Source organism: Tachyglossus aculeatus, chromosome 16 (assembly GCF_015852505.1).
Source record: "Tachyglossus aculeatus isolate mTacAcu1 chromosome 16, mTacAcu1.pri, whole genome shotgun sequence".
Taxonomy (NCBI): domain Eukaryota; kingdom Metazoa; phylum Chordata; class Mammalia; order Monotremata; family Tachyglossidae; genus Tachyglossus; species Tachyglossus aculeatus.
In genome coordinates, this window is record NC_052081.1 from 34,615,699 (window position 1) to 34,635,065 (window position 19,367).

A 19,367-nucleotide genomic window follows, 5' to 3' on the forward strand; every position below is an offset into this window, starting at 1 on the left:
ACCGGGCTGGGAAGACTCCTCTGAGGAAATTCAAATGATTTTAACCCAGCGTAGAAAGTGCAGAAAGTGCTGGCACTTCTTACCCTTCAGGTGTATTGTGATTGTTTTTCTCTTCTTTCCCAACTATACAAAGTAACGAAGACATCTTTTACTGTCCCCTTCTTTCCCATAAAAACCAAGCACAACATTTTCCAGCAATGTGCAAATACTGCCAGTGGAAAAGGACCTGCTATTTTCATTTGGAACTATGGAATCAGCAATTCTGCCAACTTTGGGCAACTGGCTGTCAGAGGAGAGATTGGCTCTAGGGGTTAGGGAGAGTTTTAAAAGCCTAGGCTCTGTGTCAACACTCCAGTGATAGTTTTGTTGTGACAAAGAGCCTAATTATCTATTTTCAGCTTCCAATGCAATCATGAAAAGTGATTAAGTCCATTGCAAACCCAACAGATCACTCTGAGGTCAATGGAGGCAGAAAAACAATTCAGCTGAGTGGAATTGGACCATTAGCCAGAGGGGGAGAAATCCCCAGTGAAAATGACAAGAGGACAAGAGCTATAAGTCAGAAGGCCAGAGAAGGGGATGACCACTTGTTAGGTTGCATTGGTAGGCATGGCTTTCTTCTTCATTGAAACCCTCCTACCACATCCATTCTCAATTGCCCTGCACATGGCAACATCTTTTTTCACTGGAAACCTCGGGTCTTTCAGGTGGCAAAATCAAAGTGCTTTTTCCCTCTGGGGAGAGCAAAGCAAGCTAGCCTTATATAGGGAAAAACCAAGTGGGAAATCAATGAATAAGGGAGCAACGGATAAGGCAAAAGTTCTGAATGTGTTCCCAAAAAACCCACTTATCATCATCAGAATTCCACTCAATCACACAAAATACGTTCCAAACCTTGATCTCAAGAGGAAAGAGGGGCTCAGAAACCACCAATTTCAAATATGAGACTGTAAAAGTGCGCCCAGGGAACTGATAAAAGTAGAAGTGGACCATTAGTCCCCTACCCATTTGGGGGCAGTTAGTGCCAAAAGAAAACTGAAAACAGAAGGTGAGTTTTTGGCCCTTGGTTTGAGCTGGAGGTATCTTCTGTATCAGAGAAATTGGTTCTGCTTGAATTTGGTTTAAGTTGCTGAAAGAAAAATTCCTTTTGTTTGGTCTTCAGATAAATTTCCTAATGACAATTACAATGTAGCAGATCGCTGCCTGGAATTACCCTTGCATCATGGCTCCTCCATGAGAGAAAAACCCATATACCACTTCCCCTGCCCCAGGCCCCAGACCTCTCTCAACCCCCACTTATCTTTAACCACCTGAAATCCTGCCGCAGGTAACCAAGTACCTCAGGTTTGAAGGATACTGAGGCAGTTATTCAGGCCACTGCTTAAAATGACTGCAAAGTTAAATGTCAACAACTAATATCTGTGCCTTTAGTCTCCTCTCCTCTGAACTGTTCAGACCTACAGCCATACTCCACCACAAAATGTGAAAGGAAGGGAATGAACAACATAGTGTGGGATTCTGACAAGCAGTAAGAAATGGGGCTATAGGAAGGAACAGAACACAACACAGGTAAGCAACCAAGCACCTGTCTTGTCCAATCAGTCATTCTTTACCGGATCAATAGATACATCTGGCTGGCTTCCATTCTCACTGGCACCTGAAACTTAACAAACTCATTCTGTGGGGTTTATGGCAGGGGGTGGGAGGAAAGAGAGGAGAGGGCTTTGTAATTAAACTTGGAAGTGCCTGGTAGGCATGCCAAGAAATCTAAGCAAAAACTGGGGGACATCATTTGGTACCCTAGCACAATCTGGACTTAGCGAACAAAGCTGTGAGTGGGATCAGGTATCCTCTGTCCTTTTCCACTCTGTCACTGACTTGCTCTCTGACCTTTAGCAGGGCCCATTAACCTCTCATCAAAGTCACAATCAGCTATCACTAGTACCAAGACTGTGCACCACTCCCAGAACTGCTACAGGGAGAGGAGTAGGGAACAACCAGACTCTCGGGCCTTGCACTAATAACTCACATGCCATTTCTGAGCACAAATAGCTCTCTAAAAAAGAAAATACCCCCGTTGGCTTGGGCATTCACCTACTTGGAAGCTAGAGTAGTTGAGATATTTCAGTTTCTCCCAGCTGAGTTTCCCTAATGGAAAATAAGGAAAATACCATTTTCCCCACTCCTCTCCCTGAATTCCTTTTGCTCAGCCTCACCCAGGGGCTGGGAGGTTAAGTGAGATTGAATGCACATACACTTACATGCTTCTACAGGAACCAAACCCAAGCCCCCCGGGGGCAGGGACGGTGTCAATCTGTTTATGTTGCATTTACCCCCCAACCCCAGCTCTTCACACTGTGCTCAGCATCTAGTAAGTGTTTAATAAACACTGTCATAATTATTTCGTCTCACCAAAATCATTGATATTAATCAGCCTAAACTCTGCTGTTTTCCTGAGTTCATTTCAAGGCAATGTTGACTCCTTTGCTTTCTTTTCAACAAAACACAGCTAGGTTTTCCTGAACTAGTGACCATTCTGGAGCAATCCAACAGTAAGATTTGAGTTCAACGTTACAAGGAATGTCTGCCTGTCCCCTTGGTGGGTGACATGGAAAAGAAACGTGGAGGCTCTGAAAATAAAGTTCCCTGCTACTCAATTTTCTAACTCATCCATCTTAGTGAGTCTCTAATCAAAAGGCTCTGCCTACCAAAAGCTAACTGCCCTCTGCACTTGAGGCAGCTTTCCCTAGAGGGAGAAACACAAGCACGGGGGTCTCTAAGTCAGGAGACCTGGGTTCTGGCCCTAGTTTGGCCACTGCCCTGCTGTGTGACTGCGGATAAGTTGCTTAACCTCTCTGAGTCTCCAGTTTTCTCATGTGAAAAATCCCTCTCATCGAAAAGGAATACTGTAGGGAGAAAATAAAATATTTGATGCTCAAATGCATTATAAATTCTGGGCATTATTATTCACATGGTTACACTTTAAGTTCCTTGATCTTATTCTTCATTCCTTTTTAAAGAGAAGGACAGTGTGCTACCCAATATCTTTTAATTTGGCTACCTGTGTCTCATTCAATATTGCTGAGAGGTTTGTGACATCTGAACAGCCCCTAGACACAGAGGACAAAAGGGCTACAAAAGGAATACAAATACATTTTCAGCAGGATATGCAGGAAGGATCACAGAGCTTTGTTAAACAAAAAAAAAGAATTTTATTAAATGTAGAAGGAAAGACAGTAACATGCATTTTCTCTATTTGGAATTGGCTGTCTTTCCAACACTAGAGACTGTTCTCCTGACATGTTGAAAAGCCATGAATACAGAGGAAAATGTTTCTGGAGAAATAACTTTCCACCCCCTTTGGGCTGCCAGACTGATCTCCTTAAGTCACTGGATGCAAGTGGTACATGATCTTGGATCAAGCTGCGGTAACTAAGGTGAAGAAGCAGATACTTCATTATTGCAAGCACACTGCCAGGACTGCTTCTGTTACCCTGATCTCTAATATCCCATCTGCCATCTCTGCTCTTCTCTCCAGGGATAGGGTTTAGATTTCTCCTCAAGAACATGTACTGTCACCCATTAGGTGCATTTAAATTCAAGTGGGCAAATTCAAGGTTCTGGCCAAACTCTACTTTGGATAATTATAATCCAGCCCTCCTCATTTTCATGGAACTCTTCCCCTTTCTACCAAAAACAGACTGAGAAAAAGCACGGGCTTGGGAGCAAGGCCCTGGCTTCTCATCCCAGCTCTGTCACTTGTCTGCTGTGTGACCTCAGGGAAGTCACTTAAATTCTCTGTGCCTCAGTTACCTCATCCATAAAATGGGGATTAAGACTGACCCCTGTGTGTGACAGAGAGTGTCTCCAACCCAAATACCTTGTATCTACACCAGCAGTTAATACAGTGTCTGGCACATAGTAAGTGCTTAAATACCATAAAAGTAATTTTAAAAATAAGTAACAGAAACCTGTTGGCCAGCTGTTCTGTTCCACCCAAAGGTGGGTGCATTTTCATGCACCTCACTGCGTTGGCACTCCTGGTGACCCCACTCTTTCATTCAACTGTATTTATTGAGTGTTTACTGTGTGCAGAGCATTAAGGAAGCACTTGGGAGAGTACAATAAGACAGTAAAAAGACACATTCCCTGCCCACAATGAGCTAACAGTGTAGAGAGTTCAGTTCACTGCGAATGAAGTAGATTAATCCTATGTTGCTACAGTTGGAGACTGAACACTAAGCAGGCTAGATTACAGATAGGACACTAACAGCATTGCTTATGTTCTAATGCTCTCCTTTTCCACACACCCATTGCTATTCAACACATACCTAGTTAACTAGTCAGCCATGCAAACAAATTTAACTGAGTATGCATCTAGGATGATATATCCAAAAACATGACTTTGGCTAAGAGAGAAAAACTCACATTTAGTCATGACATCTCAGCCAGGTGTTACGTTTTCCAAGTGAGCAAAAATGGACTGTCCACCCTGCAGGTGGGCTTCAGGAAAAGTATGTGCCACTGGGCTAGGCTTCCTGAGAACTGAACAGCCATGAGCATACAGATCAGCCCCATGACAATTCTTCCATCACACTCTCCAGGGGGTCTGAGAATTTCATCCAGAGGTGGAAGAAAACTGCAAATTAGCTCTCTGTGCTTTCTTCATTTCCACTGATAACACATATAAAGGCAGGCCAGGGCACCACCACAGAGAACTAAAGATCTAATATGAAAACACAAAGGAATCCCTTACATCATCAGTACCAGTATCACTCAAGAAAGGGAGCCTCCATCTCCCTGCTCATCACCGAGGGCCCTGCCCCACCTCCCCCTGCAGCAGGAGAGGACAAAGAGGGGTAGAGACCCCACTCTCCAAAACTTCCTAGCCCCGGACTGCAGAGCTCTGTGAGAGGCCAGCACTTTTCTAACTGCTGTTCTCCTCCCAAGGATCTGAGGGTGGGCAAGAACCACCTGCCTAACATTTGGAAAGCCAGGGAGGTAGGCCCATCCGACTCAGCCTGCAGTAGTGAGAAGCCCCAGGAGAGGATGACTCTCTAAACGTGAACCAAATGTCACCTTTAATGCTTTGTTTCTTAATCACTGAATTTTAGCTGCTGGTGTTTCCTCTATGTGACTGTTCACTGACCTCTCCCCTATAAGCTATGAACACCCCATGGGCCAGGGCAGCATCACAGATGACATTTTGCAAAATTCTTCCAAGTCCACTTTAACCTAGAGTGTTTCTCCAAGGGGGATTCCTATCCCCACTCTTTTACTCCAGAGCTACCACTTCTGAGTCACCGCACACTGAAAATAAAGATATCAGGAATCAAGACACCTGAGGCCATACCTGAACCGCAGATGGTTCTAATTTTCAGCTTTACAGTGTTTACAGTGTCAAGAGCTCTCCCCACAATGCTTAATAAATACTATTACTACTATTTTCATTTTGGGAGAAAATATATATGAAGAATAAGGGAAACAGGGAGAGAAGACGTAGAGTATGACTGGCAAAGAAAATCAGTTGCTACATTATTTTGATAATCAAACACTATTTATTAAGCATTTACTTTGGCTTAAGGAATTTCCTAAATGCCCACCTCTCCTGAGAAGTCTTCCTAGATTAACCCCATCAGGTTCAGTCTTCCCAATTACCCTTTGATGCTTACTGCATAGCTCTATAATTTGTGCATGTCTTTCTGTTGTTTGGCTTTATGCTTCTGTCACTTGTGTTTATTTATACTGAATATTTGTGTATTTTTGACCCTTCCCATAATGCTGGAACCTTCTTGAGGTCAGAGATCTTGCTAGTCTTTCCTTTGTGACTTCCCTTAGAACCAATCACAGAGCTTTGTAGAGAGTGAGGACTTGATAAATTGTGCTAGATTATCAACAATTATCTTGAATTTTTAAATATCCTCTAAATCGTATCATCCATGACATGTAACCACTTGTGCTTCGTTAGTGAGATCTGCCTAGTAAACATTCATGTATTCAACATAACTTACTGAGGGCTGTTTGGAGAGCACTGTACTAGGCATTTGAAAGCGCATTAAAAGTCCTTGCCTCCAAGCACCTTACCATTTAATGATGGTGACATGACATTCATATATTATATACATAAAAAATAAGAGTGAAGGGAGACACAATTTGTAGTAGGAGCATGGAAAAATGGAATAAACTGAGTATGTGAATATATGCATTAGTTCTAAATGAAGATGCTGAGATGAGCAGACCAAGGGTGGTGGGTGGAATTCATTCAGGAAATGCTTCCCGGAGGAGGTGGATTTTCAGGAGGGCTTAGTAAATGGCGAGAGCAATGGTCTCGTGAATTTGAAGGGGAAAGGATCTCTAAGCAGAGAAAGAACCTGAGGAATGAGTTGATGACTAAAGGGCTTGAAAGAAAGACACCGTAAGAGGAGCTAGAGAGGAACGAAGAGTGACAGTTGAAGAGTAGTGGACAAAGAGAACTGGTGGAGAGCCCTTCAAGTCCACTATCCGGAGTTTCTGCCTGAGGAAGAGTGAGGTGGGTAGCCACTGGAGGTTTTTGAGGAATGGAGACAAGTATGTGGAATGCAGAGAAGCAGCGTGGCTCAGTGGAAAGAGTACGGGCTTTGGAGTCAGGAGTCATGGGTTCAAATCCCGGCTCTGCCAATTGTCAGCTGTGGGACTTTGAGCAAGTCACTTAACTTCTCTGGGCCTCAGTTACCTCATCTGTAAAATGGGGATTAAGACTGTGAGCCCCCAGAGGGACAACCTGATCACTTTGTAACCTCCCCAGGGCTTAGAACAGTGCTTTGCACATAGTAAGCGCTTAATAAATTCCATTATTATTCCATTATTGAATGCTGCTTTGGGAAGATGATCTGGGCATCATCCTGCAGTATACACTGAAGGGGGAAGAAGTCGGAGGCAGGAAGATCAGCGGAGTATCGCAGTCTTTGGTTCACACAGCTGCTCCCCACAGGTACTGGCAACACCAAAGCCAAGGAAGAATTGCCCAGGATGTGGGATGGGGAGACCCACTTGGGCACTGTGTTCACCAACTGTATTTCACTCTCCCAAATGCTTAGGACAGTGCCTGGCACAAAGTAAATGGTCCGACACTGTTGAGCGATGCCCTGTTAGAGCCCCTGATGCTGCCCTACTTCACTCCGCAACAGGGCCACCACCTTGTCCCCTTTTATTTGTCTTCCTTTTGCATTTAAAATAAACCTGCTCACTTCTTGGTCCTGATTGATTCTTTTGCTGATGGAGGGAAACAATTCCCCTCTTGTTAATGCTCAACTACCTCATTTTTCATACTTCATAATTTAATAAATTTATGGGGAAACTAAACCACGACTGCAGAAGCTTAATTTAGGGAAGGTGCCAAAGAAAATAAAGGAAAAGAGGAAAATAACAAAGATCAGCCTCTATCGGTTTAGTGCCTGAACAGTCCACATCTTTCTGTAGCAGCACGCTCAACACAACCAAAACCTTGAAAGAGTGATCATGAGGGAAATGACTGAGTGGGACTAGTGAAACGGGTTTCCAAGTGCACCCAAAAAGGGCAGGTTTGATTTTCAGGTGCAGCCTTAGGGTTGTGGAACAATAAAACCAGGACACTTTTCAACCACACCCATCCCTTTGGTAAATTCAAAGACCTTCATGGAAATTAACTTGTCTCTGGAACACAGAGTCCTTCTCTCAACAACAACAAAAAAAGTCCCCCCCCCCCCCCCCCCCCCCTCGCACCACCCGCCCCAGCCCTGTAAATACTGCAACATGGGACCATCTTTTAGATTCTGTCAGGGACTTTTTAGTGTTGTAATTTTTATTTCAAAATTGGAGAATGGGAGAAAATGAATTGGCTTCTCTCTGATCCTCCTTTGGGATGTTCATCAAATTATTTCTTTTTTAAATAAATGCATGAATTGCAATAACTGTGAATTTTAGAGGAACAATAAAAATCAGCCACTTGCAGACTTCTTAGGGACCCTTTATTTGTCTTACATTTATTCGATTTTTATTGGATTTTTCTTTTTTGCTCTGAGGAAACTTAACATAGGGTATTTTGAAATACATAAAAATTTATGGAAGAGTCAGAAGGGAAAAGATGTTACCATTTTACATGGATAGCTTGCAACTTATTGGGTGATTTGCACATGTATTTTAAAAACCCACTGTTTTAATTAACTCAGGATTGTGGGATCCCTTTCTCCTAATTTATTCCTTTTATGCTCCCCATGAGTGAATCAGCATTGCTATTGGATTATTGTATGGATGGAGGGGGAACCGTGCAGTGCCCTGTCAATTCAGCAAAGAGTACAAGCCTAAGGCTCTGAAGAAGAATCGCTACCCCAGCAAAATAGAAGAGGAAACATACTTGGAATGGAAGGAGGAGAAATATTAGTATGCTATAAGGAAGACCGTATTCAAGGGGAGTATTGTGCACTGTCCAGTGACTGAGTTAGGGGGTTATGGAGTCTCTTCCTCTGAATTTTTTTTTTTCAAAAGAAGAAATATTCCCACCTGTCTCAGGCTGTTTATGACTGATCTGCCTGACAGCAAGGGGATGAACAAATTGGATGACCTCACTGGCTTCCTTCAACCATTGATGAGCCTATGACTCAATAACAATACCAGGTTTTGAGTCCCTCTTGGCCTTAAAAACAGGACTGAAGTTGCCCAATCTCCTGGGTTATATTACCACTACTACTACTACTACTAATAATAATAATAATTATGGTATTTGTTAAGCACTTAAAACCCATGACCTTCTGACTCCTTGTCCCATGCTCTAACCAGTACACAGGAAGAAGTTTGCTCCTTCCTGGTTTCTGAGTACTGTTTTGAGATTTTTCAGTGTTTTAGGGCATATTTAAGATTTTGATAAGCAGCCTCATAAATCCCAGGGCCTGGTGGAGCAGAAACTCTGGGCAACTCAATGCTGGAATTTGGCCTGTTTCTACACTCCTCTTTTGATTCCTTGTGTCAGTCCTTCCCCCTCTTCCCCAAAGTATTATTTATACTGCCACTCCCCCATGGGCCAGAGGCCATCCCTGTACAGTGTTTGCACTTTGTAATCACTTAATCAAAGTTATTATGGATTATGTAAATGAGTCCAGAATAATTTTAGCATATCTCTCCTAGGTGAGTCATGGATGAAACCAGTACTTTCTCCTGTCCCAGATCTTCCCTCTTCTTCAGAGAACTTCTATAAAAATCAATGAAAAGTGGCCCAGTGGAAAGAGCGGGGACCTGAGAGTCAAAGGACCTGGGTTCTAACCCGGGCACTGCCACCTACCTGCTGTGTGACCTTGGACAAGTCACTTCACTTCTCCGTACCTCAATTTCCTCAGCTGTAAAATGAGAATTAAACTTCGGTTCTCCCTCGTAGACGCTGAACCCCATGTGGGATATGGACTGTGCCTGACCTGATTATTTTGTATCTACCCCAGCGCTTAGAACAGCACATGACACATGGTAAGCACTTAATACAATCATTATTATTAAATGGGTGACACCACCCACTCCCACGATTCCTTACTAAGCTGCCTCCCTGGCTCCCAGGGTGAGCCCCACTTCAACCTCTAAATGCCGAGGCCCAGGAGAAAGGGGAAAGGTCTGGAGCCCGTTAAACTCTCTCAAATCCAGCGCAATAAGAACAAACCCCAGCAACCCATGTTCCACTGTTCTAAATCCCAGCTGATGGAAAACATTCTGGTAGCTAATAAATCATAAAGGGAAACATCAGTGGGGAGCAAACTCAGTCCTGCCAGTCCATCACTAAATCCCTTCAGAGAGCTGTCAATATTGTCTAGGGTATGTTCGTGTGCTGTCCTGGATGGAGGCAATCAAGGGATCAACAGGAATTACACACACACACACACACAAGCATTACGCAGACACACCAACAGAAAACTCTGACCTTGTCACAATCTCTTCCCTCTCATCCATCATCCCTGATGCAATCCACACACTAGTGTGAATTAGAAACTACCCCCCTCACACTGGGATGTCATTTGGTAAAATCCTCTCCTTTCTGCAAAACTTTAAACACCTGCTGTGAGTAATTCACCCTAGTCCTAGACAGGAATGAGCCCGGTTTCACCAACTGAAGACTGTGGGAGCCATCTCTCTGGGTGGGATTATTATACATCAGCCTGCTATTCAGCCAGAACAATTCCTCCTGTATCTAACACAGGGTAAAGGGTCCACACCAGCACAGTAAAATAGGAAATATCCCACCTAATGGGAATGAGGGTCCTTCAGGTAACTTAGAGCTCTGCAGATTAAATCTTACCTAGCTGCAAAGAGAGGGAGGAAATAGGTCAATCACGTAACACCTTCTAGCCCTGGTTCCTGTTCAGCTTATCCCCTTCTGCTGGCAAATCTCATTTTATGTCTGCACAATGGAAAATGACATTTAAGAATAACAGCTCTCCTTTTCTTGCCCTGAATGTGGGACACACTTGAGTTGACCGTTTTCTATTTCATCTACCCATGTCTGCTCACAAATTGCTGTTTGAGTTTGGGCGAATGCTTCACCTTGATCAAAAAACAATGGGGAGGAGAATAAAGTGCTCTTGAGCTAGTGAGACAGTGTGGTAATGGTCACCTTCCATTATTTATCACATCGTCTCTGCTTCCAGTTTAGCAGTAGACTGTACGTTCATTGTAGGCAGGGAATGTGTCTACCAACTCTTTTATACTGTACTCTCTCAAGCGTTAAGTGACAGTGCTCAACACACAGTAAGCACTCAATAAATACAATTGATTGATAACTGTTTTATCATACTCTACCACGTGCTTAGTAAAGTGCTCTGTACACAGTAAGTACTTGAAAAATACCACTGATTGATTTTTGTTCTTTTGTCATTGAGGGGCATCTGCTTATTTTCCATCAATGGGAGAGGATTTTAACTTGCTTTCTTATAACCAATCCATATCCTCCACGAGACTGTATGCTTCCCAAGGTCAAGAACTGTGTCCTCTTCTTCCTTTGTAATCCCCATAGATCTAGCATACTGTTCCCTGTGCCAAGTGAGCCTCAATAAATTCTGTTGATAAACTGACAGCTCCATACAAACTACAGAGGTTCACAAGTCAAAAACCTATGAGAACTAGTTCTGGAACTATACACTTTAGAGGGAGGCATTTCATAATTACCAGAAGCACCAAATGTGAAAATTAGTTTGTCTCCAATTATTCCCACAGACCGCAGTACCACAACTATTTCTCAAAATACATACTGCAATTGCTAATCCTTATGCACCATCACCATGGTAGTTAATGTACCATCAGTGGTTGTAGCACAGAATTATCGATTGATAGTAAGCCTGGAGAAATCCAAGGTTATAAACCAGCCTCCCTATGCACAGATAAAAAATTTTCTCAGACAAAGAACTAAAAGCTTTTGCCAAATTCTAGCTCCCTAAGCAGTAGCCTTTCCAACACTGCATTGACCAAGTAGAAGAAAATTGAAAAAGCAATCATAGCTTCAAGAGATCAACAGAGTTGAGTGATATTCAAATTAAGGTCCGGAAATCTGTGCTGGGATCCAACCTCCTAAATGAGACTGAAATCTGGCCCTATCACAGAAGACCCTTTCAGTGCTTGGCACATTGTTATTATTATGGTATTTGTTAAGCACTATGTGCCAAGCACTGGTCTAAGCGCCGGGGTAGATACAGGGTAATCAGGTTGTCCCACATGGGGCTCACACTTTTAATCCCCATTTTATAGATGAGGTAACTGAGGCACAGAAAAGTTAAGTGATTTGCCCAAAGTCACACAGCAGACAAGTAGCGGAGGCGGGATTAGAACCCACGACCTCTGACTCCCAAGCCCGTGGTCTTTCCATTAAGCCACACTGCTTCTCTAACATCATTATTATTCAGCTTTCTGAGCAGTTTCAGCAGGGTCGCCAGCATTAACAGCAGAGGACAAGATGATCAACAATGAAGTCTCTGAACACAGTTAGTTCACCTGCACTGAGGCAATGCTCTCTGCACCATAGCTGGAAGGGATTAGAATATGCCTGGAGAATGGACATTAGCATGATTGTGGTGACTAAATGGTGACCTGACAGGGAACATTTACAATCAGTGAGGGGAAAATAAAGGTTTTAAAGGCTCAGTTAAGCATTGTCTTCAGCCACTCAACTACAAGAGTTGTGTTAACATCCCATTTACCTGGGGCTGATGAATTTTGTGGGGGTCCCTATTTGACAGGACACAACATTACACTGCATATGATGACAATGAAGCCATTTCTCTACTTTAACAGATTAAATCCCAGCTAAATTTTCTCCCAAAGCCACACTGGATCCGCTACACCACTCTCCCAGTTGGGCTCCATTGTGGAGGGTTGAGGGATCCCCTCCCCACTGTATTCTGCGGCTCCTGAGCTCCAGCCTTGTGAAAGCCCTAATACTAATAACAGTGGTATTTGTTGAGTGCTTTCTATGTGCCAAGCCCTGGAGTATAGACAAGATAATCAGATCCGACAAGGTCTCTTTCCCACATACAGGGCTTACAGCCTGGGGGTACGGGGAGGAATACAGATATTTAATCTCTATTTTGCAAAAGCAAGAGGTAAAGTGGCCTTGTTGAGATCACAAAACAGTAAAGGGGAAGGGGGATGTTGGGAGATCACTACAGGTAGCAGACAGCAATCAGGAAAACGGGATGGTTCTCCTTGTGCCAAGACTTCGGGAAGATCAGGATCCTAAGGAGGGAGGCTCTAAAACACAGATAGGCTCTGCAAGTGGCAGATGTGAAAGCACAGCAAGGAACTACCTTTATGTACACACATAACTCTTTTCAATCACACACATGGGCAGAACCTCACCAAAAGAAGCACCATCTTCAAAAACAGTTGAGGTACTCATAGAGCGAGAATGTGTCTGTAAGCCTCACTTCCTATTGCCTGTCCAGTTTGTTTGTTTGGGGGTGGTGGTTGTATTTGTCAATAATAATAATAATGATGGCATTTGTTAAGTGCTTACTATGTGCAAAGCACTGTTCTAAATGCTGAGGAGGATAAAAGGTGGTCAGGTTGTCCCACGTGGGGCTCACTGTCTTCATCCCCATTTTACAGATGAGGTAACTGAGGCACAGAGAAGTTAAGTGACTTGCCCAAAGTCACACAGCTGACAAGTGGTGGAGAGGCATTAGAACCCATGACCCCTGACTCCCAAGCCCGGGCTCTTTCCACTGAGCACTTACTATGTGCCAGGCACTGCATTAAGAGCTAATCAGCTTGGACACAGTCCATGTCCCACATGGGGCTTACACTATTAATCCCCATTTCTCAGATGAGGTAACTGAGGAATGGAGAAGTTAAGTACCTAGCCCATGGTCACACAGTAGACAAGTGGCAGAGCCAGAATTTGAACCCTGATCGTCCAGGCCCATGCTCATGGCTCAGTGGAAAGAGCACAGGCTTTGGAGTCAGGGGTCATAGATTCAAATCCTGGCGCTGCCAGCTGTCAGCTGTGTGACTTTGGGCAAGTCACAACTTCTCTGTGCCTCAGCTACCTCATCTGTAAAATGGGGATTAAAACAGTGAGCCCCCCGGGACAACCTGATCACCTTGTAACCTCTGTAGTGCTTAGAACAGTGCTTTGCACATAGTAAGCATTAAACAAATACCATTATTATTATTATTGACTAGGCTCTGCTGCCTACCTACATTCTCTCATCTTCACATCCAGACCCTCTCCTTCTTACATCCCCACTGCAAACACACATACTGGTTCCAGGATGGCTCTGGTATGGCAGGTACTGGCTCATCTCCCACCAGGAAATGGGATTTCTGCAGGTCCATATATAGATCCCAAAAGGGTTCCAGGGTGGGGACCCTTAGTCAAGAAGAAACTGCCACTGCAGCCAATTGATGGGGAAGGATCAGTGTAGCACTGGACCAATTTGACAGATGTGGGAGTCATCCATTGGGAAGTCACTGTAGGCCCAGCTCAGAGTGTGAACATTGTATCCTGTGGGGTTAGTGAAGATACCCAGCTTCAACTGTCAGGTGTGCATTAGGCCATACACTTACAAATCGTATCAACCTGTTGATCTACTCACCAAATGCATTCTGGCCCAATATACTCATTTTGGGAGGGTACATACTCCCCTAATATCCACTTTCCTCCTTGTGAATAGTTGAAGCTGTCTAACCAGCCAAGAGGTCCCATAGAAAAAGAGGGAAAACACACATTTAACATTTTTGCCTGACCACTAGATTGGGCCTACAGTTACCACTCTGAATTGGGAAAAGGAGGCTGGTATAACCAGCATCATTCAACTGAATGCATACAGCACATTTAACAGCTGAGCTGAGGCAGTTTGTGCTTCAAAGAAATCTGACAGGCAATTCCCACTGTATTTCTGCAGGATACTAGAGAAGTAATTATCCTTCTCACTAGTAAATCAATTAGGAACGTATAGATCTAACAGTTTTTTCCTCCTCCAAGAAACTGCTAATCCTCCAAACACTAATGAGTACAAAGTGGTAGGAAACAGTGTTAAAACTATTAAAGTAATGGCAGTATCTGCAGGTCTCTATGACCAACCAGAACTTGAAGAAGCTTGATGATTGATCAGGATAGTAACCCAGGCGTCTTGGCTGTCATTCTAATATTTGGAGCCATTTCTAGAAGGTTCCTTAGAGGTTTGGGGAAGGGCAGGAAGTTCTCCCACTTCTCTGTGAAGAGTACCTGGTCACAGGCCACCTCATCAGCTTGAGCAAAAATTATCTCTGTTCCATCAGAAGCCACGGGGTTCGGAGCACGATTTATCATCAAAATGGAGCCTCTCTCAAAATTATTAAGTATTCAGGCCCTAAAAGTACACTTTGACCTCAACTATTCAGCATTTCTCATTATCCTATGACAAGATAAGATCACAAAGAAAGTCCTGGAATGTTCTTAGTCTCCTAGCATTACAACTATGCTGAATGGGGCATAGGAGGAGAATGAGTGATGAAAGAATTAATTCATTCATTCAATCATATTTATTGAGCGCTTACTGTGTGCAGAGCACTGTACTAAGAGCTTGGGAAGTACAAATTGGCAACATATTGAGAAGGTCCCTACCTAACAGTGGGCTCACAGTCTAGAAGGGATACCCAAACAGCTGCTGCATGGAAAGCTGAAATTGGGAGCTGTATGCAAGGAGGATAGAAGAAATGTTTTAAGGCCATAGTATGACAAAATCTCAGGTAATAATAATAACAATGATGGCATTTGTTAAGTGCTTACTATGTGCCAAGCACTGTTCTAAGCACTGGGGGGGTACAAGGTATTCAGGTTGTTCCTCGTGGGGCTCACACTTTTAATCCCCATTTTACAGATGAGGTAACTGAGGCCCAGAGAAGTTAAGTGACTTGCCCAGTCACACAGCTGACAGTTGGCAGAGTCAGGATTAGAATCCATGACTTCTGACTCCCAAACCCGGGCTCTTCTCACTGAACCACCCTGCTAATGCTGCATCCCAAGTGAAAACCTGGGAGTCAGTGGCTGGGGATGGACCTGTAGAGCACTCTGCCATCAAGAAGGGAGTGGCTCACTCCCTGTAAAAGCTTCCTAAGGAAGGAGAGACAAGGAGGCAAAAGAGAAGACAGTGCACAACTTGCAAACACTGAAGCACAACAACAATACAAAGGACAACTATATATTCAGCCAGCTCAGATGAATCAAGGGGGTAGTTAGATTGCAGGGCTAATCTGTTCAGTAGAAAGAAACTGGATCACTAAGGTCCAAAGTGGGATTCTTGGCCAGAGGTTAATTTTAAAAAGTGGATGTACGAGGTTGGCTCTCTAGTGACAATTGAGCTGGACGATAACTTCCAGGGAATGGTAAAGCTCCGTCCAGAGCAATGATCTCCAGCGTAGGGTCCAGAGGCTGTGGTGGCCTGGCACAAATTGCATGTGATTCTCGGTAAGCCCCTCCCCCTTAGTTACTATCTACTTCTCAGAACAGAAAGCAGAGCTGAGAATCAGTGGGACAGGATGAGAAGAAAAGGAGAAAGATTAAAACACAAAATGTTTCAGAGTGAGCAGTGATAAAATTTGAAACTTGAAAACTGCCCAAGAACATGGTTACAACATCTCTATTCTCACATGCAAATTACATGCTAATACACATAGCCCCTCAAATACTTCATATTTCTGAATGAGGCCCCACAGAAAATCCTGATAGGGACCCCAGGTCTAGTCTGTCACTTGGAACACACCCTTGATTCAGTATCCACCAAGAGATTCAAGTGGTTTTCCTCATGCACCTGTCACTCTTCACCTCACCTAAAGCACACACTTCCATTTTTTGGGTTTCATACTACATCCTATAATGCCACATTCCCATTTCATGCTCTCAAGCAGGGAATTAGACATTGGTTCTGCAACTCTGATAATGTAAGCAGTGTGGCAAAGGACAGCGCAGTATTTAACCACAGCAAAATATGACTGTAAAGCCCCATGTTGAAAGGGAGAATATATGAGGTGATGTAGGACAGTGGCATTTTTCTGGCCGGTAGACCAGTAACTGCAGGGATTGCCATGGCCAGCCAAAAGCTTCTGGGCATTATCAGTGAAACAAAGACAGTAAATCAGACCCCACCCATAAATCATGGCAAATCTGGACCCTGTGAGTCATCAAAGTATTAATGTCCCCCAGGGGAAAGATGGGAGACTGTGACATCATGCCTTCCAGATGTTCATGTCAGAGCTGCCCTTAAGTGGCATAACAGACTTAACATGTCTGTTAACATGATTTTATCTGGGCCTCCTAGACAAGGGGGAGAGAAAAAGAGACAGGATGGGAGAAAGAGAAACAGACAGGCTGAGACAAGAGAGAGGGACTAAGATTGAAAAAAATTCAATATCATCTGGGATATTCATTATCGCCCTTCCCCCTGCTATTCTTCAGAACAAAACCTGTTACAAGGGAAATATTCAGAAAACACTACAATTTTTCCACCATTGCCAAATGCTTTTGCAACCTAATGCAAACTGTTCATCATCCTTCTAAAGGGAGACCAGAAATGGGTATGTCTGTTTCTTATTTGCAGATTGAAATCTCTTTCTAGGAGGAACTTGGGCTGGGCCATTTCCATTCTCTAGTTTTGTATTCCGGTGATTCATTCACATCCACTCTCAATCCCCACCCCTGCCCCACCAATCCCTTACCTTCTTCTTGTTGGTGGGGCTGACATAAAGATAGCTCAGGACACTCTTCAGGCCCACTTTGTCATTTAATTTCTCATAGGTTGTTCCATAGTCTGTTGATCTGTGTGGAAGCAGAAGAGAAAATTGTTTTAAGAAAAAGTTGGATCATGTGTAAATGGGAGTCAGGAACCTTTGTCCACATCTTTTTCCAAAATTATACAGAGCATTTCAAAGAGAAGACTTTTCATTTTAGCAGAACAATTACCTTATCCGCTCAGCCTGTGACAACTATCCTTTGTTTGCCATATTCTCACTGAAGCCTATTTCACTTCTTTTGGCATTTTAAAATGGAGACAACAATGCTCAAAAGCCTCCTTCCCATGTGGTGAATGCTTTTTAGAGAAGCAGAACGGCCTAGTGGAAAGAGCATGGTCCTGGGGCTCTTGAGACCTGGAGTCTAATTCCATTTCTTCCACTTGCTTGCTGTGTAACTTTGGGAAACTCATAACTTCTCTGAGTCAGTTTTCTCATCTGTAAAATGGCAAATCAATATTTGTTCTCCCTCCACTTCACATTATAAACTCTATATGGGAAAGGGACTGTGTCTGACCTGATTATCTTGTATTTAACCCAGCACTATACTTAGTGTATTTAACCCAGCACTTAGTACAGTGCTTGGCACGGAGTACACACTTAAATGCCACATTTTTTGTTATTATTTATTTTGTTCTCTACCTAACCATAGAGGTTGGAAGGAAAATGGAGGAAAGAAGACAAAAGAAGGAAGAGGGAGAAGAACTTCCTTCCTGTGAAGGGTTGCAGACTCTAGACTGTAAGCTCATTATGGGCAGGAAATGCATCTGTTATATTGTATTCTCCCAAACACTTGGTTCAGTGCTCTGCTCACAGTAAGCACTCACTAAATATGGTTGATTGGTCACTCTAAAGCAATCAATAAGTACCCTGGAGGCTTTGAGGCCCAGGAGGAAGTACTAGATTTGTAAACTCCTATGGAATGTGACGCATCGTACTTGGCCTTTGAGATATGAAATGATGTCATATGCCCTGCACACGAGGAGCTTATCATCTAAACAGGGAGACAAACAAATTATTTACCAATAGTGGAGCAGTAGAAAGGACAACAATCAGCTAGGGAGTTGAATATTCCAGGACGAAATATCAGTATAGATAACTGAATGCACATGTAAACATACATAAATGCTAAGGATAGGTATATTTACGTAAGCAGTAGAATGGCTAAAAAGTTGGTTATAAAATGAAGCAAATTAAAATAAAGTGACTAAAATGAAACACCATAGGCTAATTGGCAAAGTAAAAAGGGAGCTTTGAAGGAAATAAAAAATAATCCTTTAACTTAAAAGAGAAAGATGATTTTAAAATGTGCAGTCAGGGGTAAACTGTAAATTAGACTGGCTAAAAAGGAGTTTCAAAAAACTTTTGTAAGGGACAAAAAGAGTTAAAAGATTCTTCAGCTATATCAAAGACAGTATGCTATTTTAGGAATGAGAAGGGCCACTTGATTGGGATGAAAAGGTGCTCTCTGGGATGAAAAGGAGATAGCTAAGAGGTTCAATGAACTCTAGCTCAGTCTCTTTCAAGAGAGATCTTGGAGAGAAGCCAACATGCAAATTGTTTTTCGAAGTAGATAGGTCAGAGGAACTGGATCAAATTTGGTTGTTTTAGACCAAACTGATAAATTATATTTAATAAGTTACCAGGATCAAATGACAGTGATTTCTCAAATAATTCAAAAGGACAGTTGCAGACCTGTCATCCAGAATATAGAACCTATCATTACAAACAGCCACTGAACCAGAGGATTGGTAGCTTAAAAGAAGGTTCCAAGAGGTGATCCTGTAAATAATAGACCAGTGAGACTCACGTCTATACCTAGTAAGTTGTTAGACTATATCATTCAATTTAGGATCAACGAGCAGCAAGTCAAGCACAACCTATTTGGCAAAAGACAAAGTTTATTTACACAAACATCATGCCTCAAGTCTGGGTGGAGTACTCTAAGAGGGTCAACATGTAGCAGGAATGAGGGGAATAAATAGACAAAAACGTATTTAGGTTTTCTAAGGTCTTTGACAAAGTTCCACCCATTTTTTTGTTTGTTTTTATCTGAGTAATCACGGGATTGGAAATAATGTTCTGTCATGGATGGAAAATTGGCTAAGAGATAGAAA

The 19,367-nt window shown here is 43.0% G+C and overlaps 1 protein-coding gene across 1 annotated transcript in view; it reads right to left on the bottom strand.

Annotated features, from left to right (window-relative positions):
• SORCS3 (sortilin related VPS10 domain containing receptor 3) overlaps positions 1-19,367 on the bottom strand; it is a 404,518-nt gene that overhangs the window by 197,160 nt on the left and 187,991 nt on the right. Inside the window, exon 3 of the mRNA XM_038758619.1 lies at positions 17,179-17,278. Coding sequence (XP_038614547.1) covers positions 17,179-17,278 — 100 coding nt within the window. The remainder of the gene's footprint in view (positions 1-17,178; positions 17,279-19,367) is intronic.